This window comes from Diabrotica undecimpunctata, chromosome 5 (genome assembly GCF_040954645.1).
Source record: "Diabrotica undecimpunctata isolate CICGRU chromosome 5, icDiaUnde3, whole genome shotgun sequence".
Lineage (NCBI taxonomy): Eukaryota > Metazoa > Arthropoda > Insecta > Coleoptera > Chrysomelidae > Diabrotica > Diabrotica undecimpunctata.
In genome coordinates, this window is record NC_092807.1 from 106,381,426 (window position 1) to 106,400,357 (window position 18,932).

Below are 18,932 nucleotides of genomic sequence, written 5' to 3' on the forward strand. Positions count from 1 at the left end.
CTGTCTAGATACAAGAAAATCTACTAGTAAATATATATTTGTGCTAGGCATTGGCCCTATTACCTGGGAGATCCAAAAACGGAACATAGTGGCACAATAAAATCAAAGAAGTAAAAAATAATTATTTTTTCATTAAATCATTTGCTTTAACAGTTATAAGATTCGTACAAGAAGAATCAGCTAACTTTTTCTACCAGATCCAACTCCTCGTGAAAAGTTCTTGCTGTTCTTATCCGATGCTGTTACAGAAGAACAACATATTAAAATCTTTTATTTAAAAGTTGAACATGTTACATGTTTGACGCAAAGTGTTAATAGAAATGCTAAAGAAATTGTAAAATATTTTCCTCTTATTAATGAACTTGTACCTGATATAAAAAAAGTTTTTCTCAAAGCACCTTTAAGAATTTAGTAAGATAAAACTTTCCAATCTTCTCCTTCTGCTCGACCTCTTAAAACATGAGAGAGGACCTTGTTTGGAAATAGGACTTTTTGATTGTAACCATTTAGAGTGCAGGAATTAGAGATACTCTTTCAGATAGAATACAAGGAAGGCAATTACAATGGTATGGTCACGTGATGAGAATGGAGGAGGAGCGGTGGCCAAAGAAAGCCTTAATGTATGTCCCGCCAGAAAGAAGGAAAAGGGGAAGACCACCAAATTCCTGGAGAAGAGAAATTACAAAAACAATGCAATCTAGAGGCTTAGAAGAGGGAGATTGGAGAGATAGGAAAAGATGGAGGCTGAAATGCGGGAAGCGGCAATCGCCGTAGGACCCCCGTTATATGATGATGATGATGATTGTAACCATTTTACTGATCTAAAACAGTGTAATACTGAGTTGACTGATGAAAATTGTAAAGACAAATTTCCTTAATTTTTTTTGCATATTTGCTCATCTTTAGAGATGAGCAAATATGCAAAGTCTGTCGGTCAGATAGCCAAGTGGGCTGGGCGGCCGGTTCTCTTTCGCTTCACTGCGAGTGGTTCAGTGGTTCGATTCCCAGCTCGGTGTACAGAAAACAAAAAGGCTAACTCAGCAGTTTAAAATTCTAAATGAATCTGCGGCTTGGACTAGAATATGCTGGTGTCTGATCGGCCTATGGTGGAGCAGTACGGCAAGAGATAAGGGTTTGCGGCTCAGTGATACTCCTCCATAGATCCCTACCGGAAGGGCGAGGCGCCTAAATACCGGTATATATATATATATATATATATATATATATATATATATATATATATATATATATATATATATATATATATATATATATATATATATATATATGACTCTACCTGATACCAATATATATCCAACAATGGACTTGAAAAATTTGGACCAACGAAAAAAAAAACAAAACTAAATCATAAAATATTGGATTACGTAAATGTAAAATCTATTTTAGAAAAAATTTATCCGATTCTATTTTGGACTCTCCGGCAATAAACGAGTCGAAATAATGTAGTTGCAACATCTTACCTGAAAGGATGTAGTGACTGCGGATATGAGGTCGTAAAAATACAACCAAGGCTCTCCGTTTTCAGGCCTAAAGGGCGTAAGAAGGAAGTTAAGTCCTAACAATGGTACTAGCAATAGCGTTGCTCTGAAAAAAAAACACATAATGTAAAATAAGATTAAATATGATTGACATTTGATTTAATATAATATTTAAAAGAGAAACAAACATTTAAATCCATTTTCTATAAGATAATAATGTAGAATAGTGTTCTGCAAAACAAAGTTGTTGCTCTAGGGCTTACCCTCTGCCATACTAAATCTAACGTCATTAACAATACGAAGTTCGACCACGATAAAGCTAACAAACTTTAAGTGACATGACGGAGAAAATCACGGACATTAACCTAAAACAATTATACGTTTAGATTAAAATTAAAACACTTAAGGCACTAGAAGCCCTTATGCCAAAATTTTCAAAAATTGAATCTATACTCCTCTATCGATTCATAAAATGGCATAAGGGAGATATGAATATACATATGAATATAAAGAAGATATAAATACCAATATAATGCTTTGGGATGGTTATCTGCTTTTTATGTATGGATAGTTTGGTATTGATAATTAAGATGGAAACAGTTCAAGGAGGAACAGTATTGACACTTGGTAAAAAATAGTATTTTAAAATTTGAATTCAAGTTCATTGTGGTATCTATTGACCCTTTCAGAAAACGGAAGGTCAAGCCTAGCATGTGTTGTAAAAATATTCCTAAAACGGTCTGAATTTACCTAGTGGATAACAGGATTTATAGGATTTGCCTGTATTGACACTTCATATGTTAGTGAAAGTTGTTTTCTTCGAAATTCCAGGTAGACTTCTCCAGTTTAACATTGTAAACTTTCAGAAGGGCTATTATAAAAGGCACCTATAAGTATGTACGCACAGCACTATTTGGTATTCGATCGAGTTCTTTTATCAAATATAGTTTTGCTGAATCGTATATAATACAAGCGTAACTTTTTTTTGAAAATAACATAACCTCTGATTTTGTAGTTAATAATTGAAGACCAGTAGAATTTAAACATGATTCGAAATTGTCTAGTACTTTCTGTAGATGGGCTTGAACAGTTTTATCATTTATCTATTTAACAAAAATGATTAAATCATCAGCAAAACGTTTTAAACGTTTCAACGTTTGGCATTCCTTTCCCCAGGTAGCTGTAGGTTCCTCCGTAGTTATTGTTAGTTGTTGCCCTGGAAACCATCAGGGTCTTCTAATTGTAACGCCACAAATTGGTCGCATTGCTCCTGTAGTGATCCTTTCCCAAGTTAACACGCTCCTTTTCTAACTTGACTGCACCGTACTGAAGACGACCAATAGTCAGATATACGTATATACGGTTGCCTTCCATCGATATACCTTTTTTGGTTTTCTGTTTTGCGAGACATGCCATTACATTTTACTTGTAAGAGAGCGAGAACATGTAGAAAACTACTTACAGAGAAGGAACTGTTATATTTCTTAGCAAATTTTGATACTGAAGATGGTACAGACAGTGACGACTCGTTCGCTTTCAGTGACAGGGATACCGATAACGGTGATGGTTCTGATACCGATGACGGTAAGAATTTGTTATATTTACGTTTGTACACAAATAATATTGCAGAATAATTTTGCAAATAGAATAAAATTAGAGTTACACTATAATAATTATAAACAAATACAATTAGCAAATAACAATATAAAATATTGTTTGTTGCAGATTGGGCTGCAAGTGAAACTGTTCCACCAATGCCTGTTAACAATGCAGGGTTGTCAAATTTAGATAACGTTTGGAGTAACAACTGTACAGCTATGAAAGAAATAATGTTCCAGAAAACAAATCGTTGAAACAAATAAATATGCGAAACAGGTATTTCTTTCTGAGGGTATCTCAGTGCATTCAAGAGTAAGGGTGCGTTCATAACGGAGACCATCGCACCGTCTCCTCGCCTAGAGCGTAGCACTGACGGCGAACGCTCGCATTTAAAGTAATGCATTTATTTTATCGAAAATCAATTAAATGATACCATCCCATGGCCCGAGCGAGGGTCGGCTCCTCGTTATGAACGCACGCTAACTCATTGGAAAGATATAACAAAGGACGAACTACTCACATTTATTGGACTTGTGCTACACACTGGAACAATACAATGCAACGTTTTAAAAGATTACCAGAAAAAATATTGGCTGTTTGGAATGACATGTTTTTCAAAGTATATGAGCCGCGACCGTTTTTTTAATTTTAAGAAATCTGCATATTGCTGAAAATCATGTATATCAGTTCTCGAAAAACTTCTTCCTGAAAGGTGTACTACTAAATCTAATATTGTGAAAAACTCTACACAGCACCTAATAGAAAAAGTTCAAACAAGGAATACAGATGGAAGAATTATGCGAAAACGATGCAAAATTTGTTGAAGGAAAGAATAAGGAAAAACTCTGCTTACCAGTATACAATGTGCTGATCAGCCAGGTTTGTGTATTGGTAAAAGTTTCAAAGAATACCATAAGAATTAATGTTTTTGTACAAACTAATTTTTTATTTTTAAATTTTTGTTTTCTATGTTCATCAATTTTATTTAAATAAATTATATTTAATCCTCTTAGTTTTTTATATTACGAACAACTATATATGCGATAATAAACTATTATTATCTATGATGCACTGGTGCGTCATGCGCACACTAGATCAATATTCGATCTGTCGTGCTGATGACGCACCGGTGCGTCACACAAAAATTACTCAATTGTATGTTTAATTTTAACATTTAACTCTTATAATAAGACACATTAACAACAATGCAGAGCAAAAATTTCAAAAATATATATCAGGCCGGTATGAAAGTTACTAATATTATAATAGTACTGAACGTGTTAAAGACTCTTATTTTAAAGGATTTTCTATGCTATTTCAGGAAAATAATTTACAGGTCTTCACCTTTAGTATTTGAAATTGCGTATTTTGTTTATTACATGTTATCATCAAATTTATCAAAAACAGTTATTAGATACCTGCATCAAAGAGTGTCTTAGGAAAATCGTTACTTCCCTGGTCTATTATAAACCTTGTGAATCCAATAATTTTACACAAATAATTTGGATTTTAAAAACGATCTCCGTAGTGGAAATAGAAACGTTAAAATAAACGTACTTCTGAAATTCCCAATAAAAATAATAAATAACATTCAAATTCTACAAACATACAACTACCGAAAAATAATTTTTTTTTGTACACCTTGTATGCTATTTTTTCCTTTTTCGCAATAATTATCCTGACAGGTTCGGTAAAAGGAATACTATACGAATTTTAAATAAAAAAAAAATGATTTGGATATATTTTTTGTATCCTCCCTCTTTATTCATTCTTCTTGAATTCCCCCTTTTGTGTCACCTCTGTCTGATGAAAAAGCATATTGTGATGCGCTTATTATTATCGTGCCCCATTCTTGCCTTTAATTGCTTTATCAAACAACAATTGTGCTATATTAGAACGGATTCGAGAGTACGCAAAACTTCAAATTACTCATTATTGTTAGATTTCCATTGTCTTAGGTAGAAATGGGACCAACGAGACACAGCGATCAAGAAAGTTATTGTAATTAGAGCAAAAAAGTCTTTCGGGGAAATTAATTTTAGTTGGTAATGAGTTTTGTTGCAGAAATATTTAGAAGTTTTGTATCTCGTTCGCGTCGTTAAGTTTGCAGTCATAGTTAAATAATTCTTAGACAAAAGTTTTGATAAAAAGCAAATATATTTTGGCAGGATTTGGTAAAATAACTGCTAATGGGCCGTTCAATAAGTTTTGCAGTTCGACAAGAAAAACACAATTTTACGGTGTGAAATTTACTTTATTATTTAGTATAGTCTCCTTTGTACTAACAAGATTCCAATTTATGAATTCCATCCCTAATGTGAAAATCTGGAAGGCTGCAAAATACGCTTCCACAGCTGTTAACCTCATCAATTGATAAAAAACGCTTTCCACGCATGAATTTTTGGCAAAAGAACTGAATATAATATTTATATATAATTTATTCCATATTATATATATATATATATATATATATATATATATATATATATATATATATATATATATATATATATATATATATATATATATATTCCATTGAAAGTCCTTTAAAAGGGCTTTCAATAATAGAAAAACAGATTCTACATACGCACTTCAACTTCTAGATAATAATCATTCCTTTAATGACGAATTTTAAACTCTTCACATTTAAAATAAAGGCCTTAAGCGATCTTTGTTAGAATCTATGGAAATTAACAAATTAAAAAACACAGATGTAATTCTGAATGAACAACCTCAACCTTTCATTAAAGATTAAAAAGTGTAAACGCATGCCAAAAATAGATCACTTGAGAAAGGCACAGTGTTTTATTGTTACATAAAATGAATTTCCATCGAGTAATGGGCGAATCCATCAATTATTTATTTTTTTGTCTATTGATCCACATGTTATAAAAATACAAAAGATTGCAACAGTACATATTTAAAGACAATGATTTTTCTTAGATGAATGAAAGGCATTACAAATTTTGATAGAGTTGAAATTAAGACATAAAACACGAACTGCATATCGACCTAATCCATTCAAAAATAGAAGAATAGAGAACAAAATAGAACAGCATGTAAATAGAATGGATAAGAATCAAATGACTAAGTACTAAATTACTAAATACTAAAATACTAAATTATAAACTTGAAAAAAGAAATATAGAACGGACCTTGAAAAGATGAGGAGAAAAAATTGATAACAAAATAGGCAACAAACACTAAAGCTTAAAATGAAGAATAAAAAGAAGATTATTTGATTTATTATATTAGCAGTCAGTACGATATTACAAAGATTATTGTACAAAGGACGGATTTTAACATTGCCGCATGTAGAATAAAGAAAGATCAAGAAAGTTATTGTAATTAGAGCAAAAAAGTCTTTCGGGAAAATTAATTTTAGTTGGTAATGAGTTTTGTTGCAGAAATATTTAGAAGTTTTGTATCTCATTCTCGTCGTTAAGTTTGCAGTCATAGTTAAATAATTCTTAGACAACAGTTTTGATAAAAAGCAAATTTATTTTGGCAGGATTTGGTAAAATAACTGCTAATGGGCCGTTCAATAAGTTTTGCAGTTCGACAAGAAAAACACAATTTTACGGTGTGAAATTTACTTTATTATTCAGTATAGTCTCCTTTGTACCAACAAGATTCCAGTTTATGAATTCCATCCCTAATGTGAAAATCTGGAAGGCTGCAAAATACGCTTCCACAGCTGTTAACCTCATCAATTGATAAAAAACGCTTTCCACGCATGCATTTTTTTTAGGTATTATGCTCTGGAAGGTGGATGCTCTAACAACGCGAACTTTAATTCATGAATTTAAGCCATTATCAAAATGCTTATACGATACGTCTCATTGTTCTGATAAAAACCTTCCCGATTTTCTGCAAACCGGGTTATTTTCACGAATGTTTTCCTTCAGCTGGTCTAAAAGGTGACAGTTGTATTCATCATTAACAGTTTTAAAAATTTGCAAGTAATCGACAAATAAAATTCTTTTCGCGTCCCAAAAATCAATTCTAATACCTTCTTGGCCGAATCCGACACGAATTCATATCGGAGCCGAAAAACAAGGTTCAGACCACTCTTTAGTTTTTTTTTATTTAAAATCATAGTGATGTACCCAAATCTAATCCATTGAGTGACGAATTGATATACAAAATTCACTGTAAACTTTTGAAAATGGTCTAAATGTTGTTAAGAAAGTCGCATTTTTTGGAGACAGCTGATAGTATATCGGAACGGTGCGTTTAGTTTTGGCTCTCCAAAATAGTTTAAATTGAGTGAGAACAAGTTTACAAAATTTAACTACGCTTTGTGAAGTTATTAGTGATCAACTGAACTCACTTTTGCTAGTCTGTAAGTAGAGTTTTACTGTAAATTTCACCGAAAATATATAATTAGTACGTATTTAACATCATTGAAATTTTGCTTGACGAAAAACAAAAACATTTAATTACCATTGACCTGTATCTCCGGCCGGTTTTTTTCTGGCGGCAGGCAGGTCCGTCTTTAGGAATGTTTAAACATCAACGAATATGTCACAAATCAATGAAATAAATTTACCAGGCAATTCTCAAATGGATAATTCTACACAAAGAAGTTACTCTACCGCACTAACACAACAAAAATTTCCGTCAAAACGGCAAGCTATCATTTTTAATTCCATTTAAGATGCGAAAATACAAGATTACCTCCTCCCCCTGGGAGAAATCATTCATTCAAAAAATATACTATTCTGCTCTAGATTATCAAACAGTAGAATATGTTTATATTTATCATCTGAAAATATCGTGGAAAAATTCATGAATGAAAATAACGGCAACATTGAAGTTAATAACCAGATTATACAAGCTCGACGGTATATAACTCCCTCCGAAAGAATCATTCTCTCTAATGTTTGCCCATCCATTCCTCATGATGTATTAATTAAAGAACTTGAATCCATGGGGATTGTTATTCTATCTACAATGTCCTTTTTAAAAATTGGTGCACCGTTACCCGAATTTAATCATATAATGAGCTTTAGGAGACAAATCTTTATCAGCCCAACAGATCTCACAATTCCAGAATCGTTTTTAATTAATTACGATAATACTTTATATAGAATCTTTTTATCAAGCGGCAACCTAATGTGTTACAACTGTAAACAAAATGGGCATACGGCAACTAACTGCAAAAACCCTATCAATCCAAACCCAAATCCTACTTCTCCAACCACAGCAGAAGAAATATCAACATGTAGCCCTCCAGAAATATCAACCATCACACCGACATCTACTTCAAGTCAAACAGACACCCCAACTACAGAAAATCAACTAAATATAAAACAAACTGCGAACGAAACAACTACCTTACATATGAAAATTGAATCTTCACAGAACAGTTCAAAAAGAACTATTGACGATACCTTAAGTCCTTCTCCGCCTTCCAATGATACCACTAATAAACCGAAGTTTACCAGTCCAGCAGAAATACCATTTAATCCTAAGAAAAAACAAAATAAAGGTAAATCTCTAGAAGCATTCATAAACCAGCAGTCACCACCATTTATTTTAAGCTATGTTTAGATAAAAGACCTATTCGACAACATAAAGAAATCAACCGATCCACTTACTACCGTTGAAAATTATACAAACAACTTTACAGCTCTCATCGATATGTTAAGCAAAATATATCTCTATACTCAAGATAGATCTACAAAGACACGAAATACCAAATTAAGAAAAATTCTTCTAAAACACTTACATATGCAAATCCCACACGACCTAGTATCCGATACAGACAGTGACTGCTCACAAACCAATCATTAAATAAATTTATTTAATAAAATAGAGTTCAATAAATTAATACAGTGGAATATCAACGGCTATTACAATAATTTACCTATGCTACAGATCATTCTTTCAGAACAAAATCCAGATTTTGTATGTTTACAAGAGACCAATTTTAAACAAAATCAAAATATAAACTTAAGAAACTATTTGTTAATCTGATAGAGATAGAAAATTGTAATAAGGAATCTTTATTTGGATCCCATCACATAATGGTATTAGAGGTAATGAAAAAGCAGATAAGTGTGCGAATTATGAATGTTCTTGGGAAAAACACTTTTTTAAAAACTGAACTTCACAATTAAAACTTTTATTTCGACTTACAAAGATTTTAGTAACAACAATAATAATTTAAATCAGACTATAATTTTAAATCAGACTTTTAATTAATCAGACTGAAAAATATTGATTTTAACATGGTGTTTTTATAATTTATTAATTGCTGATCTTGCTGTTCAATACGTCGCAATTTAGTCCAGAATGTTCAAGCGGTAGCCCCGTGTTGGAATCCACGTGGTGGAACTTACTGGATGGTAGCGGTCATTGTACTGTAACTACTCCATCCCCTGAAGAAGTTTTGTGAGGGACGAACAGAACTGTTGAGTTGTTGGGTTTTTTGTTGTTTGTTTTATACCTGTAACATATATAGAGGCAGATTATTGTAATAAAGATATATAAAGGAGTCATCCAAAAATGGTTATGGCTATGGTTCCATAATTTCGGATTAATTGTCTCTAGATGTTCATCTTCCTTAGAGAGTTCATGCAGGGGATTTAATCGCTGTTTGAATATCTATGGTTCTTATTTTGGGAAGCATTAGCGGTTGCTCTGGGATGGTTGTCCTTGAATTTATGTAACTCTGGATTGGGGTTTTGAATTTGCATCTGGGCGGAAGATTGATGAGATAAGTTTCTTTTAGGGCCGAAATTTTTGTTGTAGAACATCGAGTTGTAATTTCGGTTGATTCGGGGACATGATTCTTCCAAATATTGAAAGGATTTTTTTTTTTTTGTTTATGGGGAGACTTTATGAGGAGGAATGATTGTAGTAGAATTTGTGGTAGGTATAGGAAATAAATGATAATAAGTAAAGGAATTAAGATGTAGGACAAGAAAATGAAGGATAAATATAATACACGAAAAAGGTAATGGCTAAGTCCATTTTGAACTGCTGTGGTCTTTGCGTCGTACTGGTTTCAATTATGTCCAATTCTTCTTTTATTGGTAGTAGTTTGAAAAAGTATTTGAAGTCGTGTGTACTAGTACGAATCTTTGCTTGTCCCAGGTTGAGGGGAATTAATCCTGGGTTGTCTTTCAGGTCCTTGATCTTCTCTTCTTCTCTCATTGTCAGGGTGATCCTGTGCGGACGGTTTAGAATTAGTTTTTGATTTAGGTTGATGTTTTATGTTTTTCTTGTGAACTGTAGTTTTTGATGTTTTTACAGTCACTTCGTTATTTCTTTTTATATGTTTTGCGGAATATCGCGGAAGTAATTTATTTCTGGTAACTGTTTTTCGTGTATAGATTTTTGTGCTTGGTTTATACGTAATAGGGTCTTGTCTCGATTTATTTCTGTTTTCAATGACTTTATTTTTATTCTCTTGTATTTGCTGGTTTACTTCCTTGTATAATTCCTTTGTTATCTCTCTATGATTTTGGATATAATTGTTCAGTATTACTTTCTGTATGTCAACGTCAAAGGGATCTTTTGCGTCGATATGTCCGTTTAATATGTCGATGGGTCTTAACTTCGTTGCTGAATGTATGGAATTATTGTACCCAATTATAGCGTATAGCATTTGTTCTTTAATCGAGAGCTTTGCTTTGGTGTTCCTTAGGATTCGAAGATGTTCGATTAACGTAGAATGAAATCTCTCAATCATCCCGTTGGATTGCGGATTCTCTGGTGTTGTATAGTGGATTGAGATTTTATGAGAGTCTACAAATTCTTGTATTACTCCATTTTTAAATTCCGTACCATTATCGGCTACTATCATTGTTGGGAGTCCATGATGTGTTATAAAAATCAATAGGGCGTTGAGTACATTGATTGCGTTTCCTCCATTTATTGGGTAGGCTTGCCCATATTTCGAAAATGCGTCTATTATGGTTAGAAACTTTTGTCCATCAGCCTGGAATAAATCAATGTGAACTATTTGCAGTGGTTTAGTGGGAGTTGGTGTAACCATAAATTTTGGTTTGGGAGGAAGTCTGTCGTATTTATTTTCTTGACATATATCACAAAAGTTTATGATATCTTCTATGTCCTTCTTCATATTAGGCCAGTAGTATCGTTTCCTTATTTGACTTTCTGTTTCAGCTATTCCTCTATGGTTCGTTTTTCCTTCATGATAGTTTTTTATAATCTCTTTTTGTTGTTCTTCTAGGTTGACATCTTCCAATAAAAGATTGCACTTTACTAAGTCATATGCGTTGTGTTTAAAAGTTTTCCTGATAATTTCGCAAATTTCTGCAAAAATTTCTTCTTCTGCTTCAAATAAAATTGCATACTTCTTTTTCGGGTTGAGGTGTTCCTTAAAAATTTTTATGGTATCAGCTTTTAACTGATCTTTCGACAGCTGGATATGATAACGTCTTTTATTCGGAAAGGTTTGTATAATTACTGGAGGTCGTGGATTGTAGTTGACGATTCTGACTATAATTTGGTTATTGTAGAAGTTAAGTGGTTTTTCCGAAATAGGTATACCAAGAATTGGGTTTTCTACTGCTGTATGTATGGTTTCATTTCCGTCTTCGTCTATGTTTTGATCTTCGTTTTCAACAGTATCTTCTGGGATGTTTTCTGGAATTAATTCTGTTGCTTTTTCTTCTACAATCTCGTCGATTATTCGATCTGCATCTGGATTATTAGTCGTTGACCATCCATCGTCTTCCATGTCTACTAAATCATCAAAGACTTCCTTAATTTGTGAATCGATGTCTTTAGTTTCCTTTGTGTGTATTTCGATTCGAGACAGTGCGTCCGCATTTGTATTAGCTTTGCCTTTTTTGTAAATTACTTCGTAGTCAAATTCTTCTAATTTTAATCTCCAACGTACTAGTTTGGAGTTGGGTTCCTTTAGGGAGAATAGATATTGCAAAGGACGGTGGTCTGAAAGTATTTTAAATTTTCTTCCAAATAGGTAAGGTCGAAAATACTTAGTTGCCCACACCATTGCTAACATTTCCTTTTCTATTGTAGAGTACTTGGTTTCGGTTTCATTTAGTGTCCTGGAAGCAAAGGCAATTGGTTTATCACTGCCAATTGGTCCTTGGGAAAGTACTGCACCGATAGCGAAGTTACTGGCATCTGTTGTGAGGTTAAACGGTTTGGAAAAATCTGGATATTGCAATAATGGCTCATTCATTAATAATTTCCTGCAATTTTCAAAGCATTCTACGAATTCGGGTGTATGTTCGATCTTTGCATCTTTTTTCAAGCATCTTGTTAGTGGTTTTGTGATTTTTGCGAAGTCTCGAATAAACTTCCTGTAATATCCCAGCAGTCCAAGAAATCCTCTTATTTCTTTGGCTGTTTTCGGTATTGGATATTTTTCTATTGCTTCAATTTTCGCTGGATTCGGTTTTATGCCTTCTTGTGTGACTACGTGTCCTAGAAAATTAACTTGCTTTTTTAAGAATTCGCATTTGTCGACTTGGATTTTTAGTCGGGCTTCTCTTAGTCGTTGAAATACTTTTGTGAGATTTACTATGTGTTCCTGTAGTGATGTTGAATATACTATTACGTCGTCCATATAGACGAGGCATATTTCTCCTTGAAGTCCCTTTAATACGTTGTCCATCATACGTTGAAACGTGGACGGAGCGTTCTTAAGTCCAAATGGCATTCTTAAATATTCATAGTGTCCATTTTCCACATTAAATGCTGTTTTGGGAATGTCTTCTTCAGCCATCTCGATTTGGTGAAATCCGCTTGCTAGGTCGAGGGTCGTAAAATATTGACATCTTCCCAATTTGTCCAAAATATCGCTAATGTGAGGAATTCTGTATCGGTCGTCAATTGTCTTCTCGTTGACCTTTCTATAATCTACTACTATTCTCCACTTTATTTTACCGGATGAATCTGGTTTCTTTGCCACGACCCAAATAGGCGAGGACCATGGCGATTGACTTGGTCGAATGATCCCTTGCTCTAACATTGTAGAGATTTGTTTCTTTACTTCTTCCTTGTGCACATACGGATACCGGTATGATTTCGTATATACAGGCTCTTCATCCTTGGTTCTGATGTAGTGTTTAACTTCGTTAGTAAAGCTGAGAGGAGTGTCTGGTTGGTGAAATATATCGGAGAATTTTCGGCATAGGTGGCGAACTTGTTCCTCTTCTTCTTCGTTAAGATGTTCGGTTTTAATTAAGTCGTCGATATCTTGTCTGTAGTCTGGTCCGGGGGTTGTTTCCATGGAATATATATGGAAATCTTGAATGTCTATTTTATTGCTTTCGAGTGGTTCCATAAGAGAAAGATGAATGGGTTCTGACGTGAAGTTGGCAATTTCGGTCCAGGCGAGGTGGTTCTCGGCGTTAGTAAGGGCTTCTCGTACTACGACGCCTTGTACTTTTTGGGTAGGAATAATGATGGTTCCTTTTTCTTCTTTGACAGGAATTTTCACTTGGCTAATAGAATTTGCTTCCAAATGAATGGAATAAAATTGTGTTTTATTTGTTTCGTAATATTTAATGGGGATTGTAGAATCTTTTGTAACTAGGAGCGATTTAGGGAAGTTTAATTGGGCTTCGAAGAGTTTTAGATTGTCGAGGCCAATAAGACCATCGAAAGTTTTGTGAAACTTAAAGAGGTAGAATTTCATTTTGCTGTCAGAATTAAATTCTGAAAATGAAGGAATTTCGGCACAATATTTTTGGGAATAGTTTTGAAAAATTGATGTGACGACAAAGGGTTCGTGTTTTATGTAACTTGGAAAATATGAAGAAGCTATTTCTGGGTTAAGAAATGACTTTGTAGATCCTGTATCGATTAAAAGTCGTAAAGAAGGCTTAGAAATTTCGATGTAGGGTAGCTCCTTCTTGTCGGGAAATGAATGAAGTTCAATTACGTTCCGATTGCTTCTGGTGGGTCCTCTCGAAAATTTACGTTTTCTTCGTATTCGGTTGGTTGATTTTCGTATGTATCTTGTAGAAAATTGTCGTATTCAGGTTCGTAGTAATCATTGTAGTTGGCATTCTCTTCTTGCTCATCTCCGTGGCATTGTATATTGTAAAGTTCTTCTACGGTGAATTTTGGCTGTGCCCGGTAATTTGGTGTAAAATTTTGACGGCCTCTGGTTGTGGTTTCTGATATTCCACTCATAGGTATTGGTCTAGACTGCTTTGACTGTCCAGGTTTGGGTGCCCATACATTTGACTGGTTCTGGGCACTGAATGCTGGAGGGTTTGAATTTTGTCTAAATTGATCGAAGTTTTGTTGCCGATGTGGTTGCTGAAACTGATTCTGCGGATAGAATTGTCTCATTGGTTGCTGCCATCGTGGAGGTACAAAATTTGTCTGTTGGTACAATGGTTTCTGGATTTGTGCAGGCATCTGCTGTCTCTGAGGTCGGCGTTCTTGATAATTTTCGCTTCTTCCTGATGTTGAAGGTTGACTTATTTGATTTTTTTGAAGATATCGAACATTATTTTCTTCCTGTACGTATTGTATTGCCGTGGCTAAACTTCCTGGTCTCATTGCTCTGATAACAGAGCCCATTGGTTCTCGTAGGCCTGCTAAGAATGTTGTAAGAGCTTGTTGACGGAAAAATTCTTGTTTGCTCCTTTTAATATCGGCATTTATCGTATGTAATTCTAGGTAGTTATTAATACAGCTTAAAAGTCCCATGATTTTTTCGTAAAAATGCATAATAGATTCTGTCGAGCCTTGTCTTAAATTTACTAGATCCCTTGTAAGCGAATTTTCGTCTCTCTGGTCTCCAAAATTTTGAATTAATGCGTTTTTTATTTCGTCCCAACTTTCGCATCCATATACAGATATAACTTCTTTGGCTCTACCTGTTAATTTACTGATAATACCATGAAGCAAAAATTTGTTTTGTATACTAGCTGCATTAAGTCTGTCATAATAATGGTTTAGAAGTATTGTAGAAACTTTAATAAATTCATGTAATTCATTTGGATTTCCGTCAAAATTTGGAAGAATGCATAAATTTTTAACGTCAAATTGTGGAACTGCCATATTTTAAAAATTTTCAATATAATATATAGTCAATAGTCAAATCGGTATAGTAATTTTCAATAATCAATATATTAATATATAAATCTTAATCTACTTATTTTCTATCTATTAATCTCTATGTTTATTAATATATAGTATTTATTAAGCTATTCAATTTTGTCTAAATCTGACTCTAAAGTCAATCTAAGGACTTAGAGGAGATATTTTTAAATTACTTTAATCTTTGTTAATCTATTCAAATCTTTGTTTTATTTATCTTCTAATTTAGCTCTGATTCAATCTAAGGACTCAGAGGAGTCTGATTTATTAAAAATTCTTTCAAAATCTAATCTTCTTAATTCTAAGTAATAATAAAATCGCTTACAGGATAAAGACGATGCCGATGTGCATTCCTTTGCTCCTGAAGGCTTCTTCTAAATTCTAATTCTCTAATTCCCTCGGGTGAACTCTGCAGACGGTTTCCCTGGGGCTGGTTCTTGGAACAGTGGACAAACACTTAAAAGTGACGAGGATCTATAAAGACTCTTCCACTTCCGTACTGACTCTGCGCCAATTATGAATGTTCTTGGGAAAAACACTTTTTTAAAAACTGAACTTCACAATTAAAACTTTTATTTCGACTTACAAAGATTTTAGTAACAACAATAATAATTTAAATCAGACTATAATTTTAAATCAGACTTTTAATTAATCAGACTGAAAAATATTGATTTTAACATGGTGTTTTTATAATTTATTAATTGCTGATCTTGCTGTTCAATACGTCGCAATTTAGTCCAGAATGTTCAAGCGGTAGCCCCGTGTTGGAATCCACGTGGTGGAACTTACTGGATGGTAGCGGTCATTGTACTGTAACTTGCGCGTGAAGCAGTCAATTCAGCTGACTCTATTATTGTGAAATACGTGATAGCTAGTGATGTTTCAAGTGTTATCAAATCGCGGATCCTAAGTGAGTGGCAAAACCGGTGGGAATTTTTAGTGTCCAATTTTCGGAATATTAAACCGGACATTAAACCATGGAGATGTTTCCCCACTAAAAGAAGGGATCAAGTGACAATAACTCGTCTTAGATTAGGTTATACCAGTGCCACGCACAAGTTCTTAATTACTAAAGAATCCGAACCAAAATGTGAGCAGTGTAACGTTAAACTGTCGGTGAAACATGTTGTTGTAGACTGTCCAGTTTTCTCCACAGCAAGAATTAATTATGGTATTTCAATAAACTTAGAGAAAGCACTTGGTGCAAATTGTTCATTCACAAATATGTTAAACTACTTAAAAGCTATTAATTTTGTTAATATATAATATATTTAATATTGTAAATCTGATTCTCGCTAATAACCTTCGGGTAGATGCGAATTTGTAAATAAAAAAAAAGTCGCATTTGAATGTGTTTTTTGTTCCTTTGTTAGCGAATACGGCACCTATTGTAAACCCAATACTTTGATCAAAATATTGCTTACATTACCCAATAAGATGCCAAGGGCTTTTACTAAATCTGTTTTAGTCATTCGACGATTTTGCAATACAATATTCTTCAAGGTTTGTACGACCACGTTTAAATTCAGCAACCCATCGTTCATATACAAAGTGTACCAGCAAAAAAAATAGGCTAGTAGCAACGCCCTCTCTTATCGAACCGCAAAATTTGTTGAATAACCATTACTCAATAAAATTTCACGTATACCTTTTTTCAGGTTTATAAGCCTATTTTTATTCAAGTCTGAATGCAGGCCATCCATCAAACCTGCCATATTTGCCTCTTAAATCACAATAATTAATATCCTTTTATTTCGTAGAATTTAAATAAATGCATATAGTATACATATCACAATGAACGTTTTTGGCTGTATAATTCTCATTATCACTGTCAAGGTTTCCTTTACAGGTGCCACATTTTTGTTTTATCTTTCGTAAGGTTCTTATTTACGTTTGAGTTGAAAATCACGTACCTTCTGTAGGTTTTTCTTTTCAGTGACTGTTTTGTCTTTTTTATTTCTTATTAGGGTTAATTATTTTGGCTTTCAGCGTTAGATTATTTATCTAACGTAACGATTATTATTAATAATAATAAAAAATGTAATTAAAAATCCTTTGTAAAAAAGTATATTTATAAAAGAACCCTTGCAATCAACATCACAAAATGTTTTCGGAAACACTATTCCATTATCAGTTCTGCTACTAGGAATACATATGTAACTCCACTAAATATATGGGTAAAAACCCTTTACATGTTATTAAATTGGTTTTGTATTACATTGTTTCTGATAATTTTATGGAATGTTAAGAAATTTGAAACAGATTCATTCATGGCAAGGTGAAACTTCCAACTGGGGTTACTGGTCCTGAAACGCCGTCTCTATAAAGACCTTAGGTAAAATAAAAGCCATATGTGAAGACCGATAAGTAATTAAGCGATGATCAGTGGGCCTCAAACAGTGGCTTTAAAATTTAATCATTCCAACTACTTAAAAGTAAATGATTTAATTTCCTATATTTTACATTCAGTAAGAATGCTCGATTTTGTTCTATTGAAGGCAAAATAACTGAATATAATATTTATATATAATGTATTCCATATTATATACATATATATATATATAATATATATATATATATATATATATATATATATATATATATATATATATATATATATATATATATATATATTCCATTGAAAGAGATTCTACATACGCACTTCAACTTCTAGATAATAATCATTCCTTTAATGACGAATTTAAAACTCTTCACATTTAAAATAAAGGCCTCAAAGATTGCTTTGTTAGAATCTATGGAAATTAACCAATTCAAAAACACAGATATAATTCTGAATGACCAACCTCAACCTATTTCATTAAAGATTAAAAAGTGTAAACGCATGCCAAAAATAGATCACTTGAGAAAGGCACAGTGTTTTATTGTTACATAAAATGAATTTCCATCGAGTAACGGGCGAATCCATCAATTATTTATTTTTTTTTTCTATTGACCCACATTTTATAAAAATACAAAAGATTACAACAGTACATATTTAAAGACAATGATTTTCCTTAGACGAATGAAAGGCATTACAAAATTTGATAGAGTTTGAAATTAAGACATAAAACACGAACTGCATATCGACCTAATCCATTCAAAAATAGAAGAATAGAGAACAACATAGAAACAGCATGTAAATAGAATAGATAAGAATCAAATGACTAAGTAATAAATTACTAAATACTAAAATACTAAATTATAAACTTGAAAAAAGAAATGTAGAACGGACCTTGAAAAGATGTGGAAAAAAATTGATAACAAAATAGGCAACAAACACCTAAAGCTTAAAATGAAGAATAAAAAGAAGCTTATTTGATTTATTATATTAGCAGTCAGTACGATATTACAAAGGTTATTGTACAAAGGACGGATTTCAACATTGCGGCAAGTAGAATAAAGAAATGGAGTAGAAAAATTTGTTTGTAAGTTGCGCCAAGAAAACTTTAATTATCCAAGACAATCTCCAATCTATTTGCCATCAAAACATTCTGCAAATAGTTCGGAAGTGCTTAATCACACCCCAAGCACGCCCCTGTCATTGAGAGAAAATCGCAATCAGCAGATGTAACAGCAAGAGGAGCGAAATTTAAATTGCAGCCAGTTAATGGAATGTCACTAGCGGAAAATGTCCAACAAAAGACAGAAATAAAACTTGGCTGAGATAATATTTCTCGTTTTGGATTATTTCACAGCCGCTTTGTTGTTTCAATACAATTTTGCTCGGTTTCCAATAAGTTCCTTCCAAGTTTTGAGTTCTTGTCGAAT

The 18,932-nt window shown here is 33.1% G+C and overlaps 1 protein-coding gene across 5 annotated transcripts in view; it reads right to left on the minus strand.

The window, feature by feature from the left end:
- Dh31-R (Diuretic hormone 31 Receptor) overlaps positions 1-18,932 on the minus strand; it is a 666,929-nt gene that overhangs the window by 60,781 nt on the left and 587,216 nt on the right. For all 5 annotated transcript variants that reach the window (XM_072532514.1, XM_072532513.1, XM_072532511.1 and 2 more), the window contains one exon: positions 1,482-1,605. In XM_072532514.1, coding sequence (XP_072388615.1) covers positions 1,482-1,605 — 124 coding nt within the window. The remainder of the gene's footprint in view (positions 1-1,481; positions 1,606-18,932) is intronic.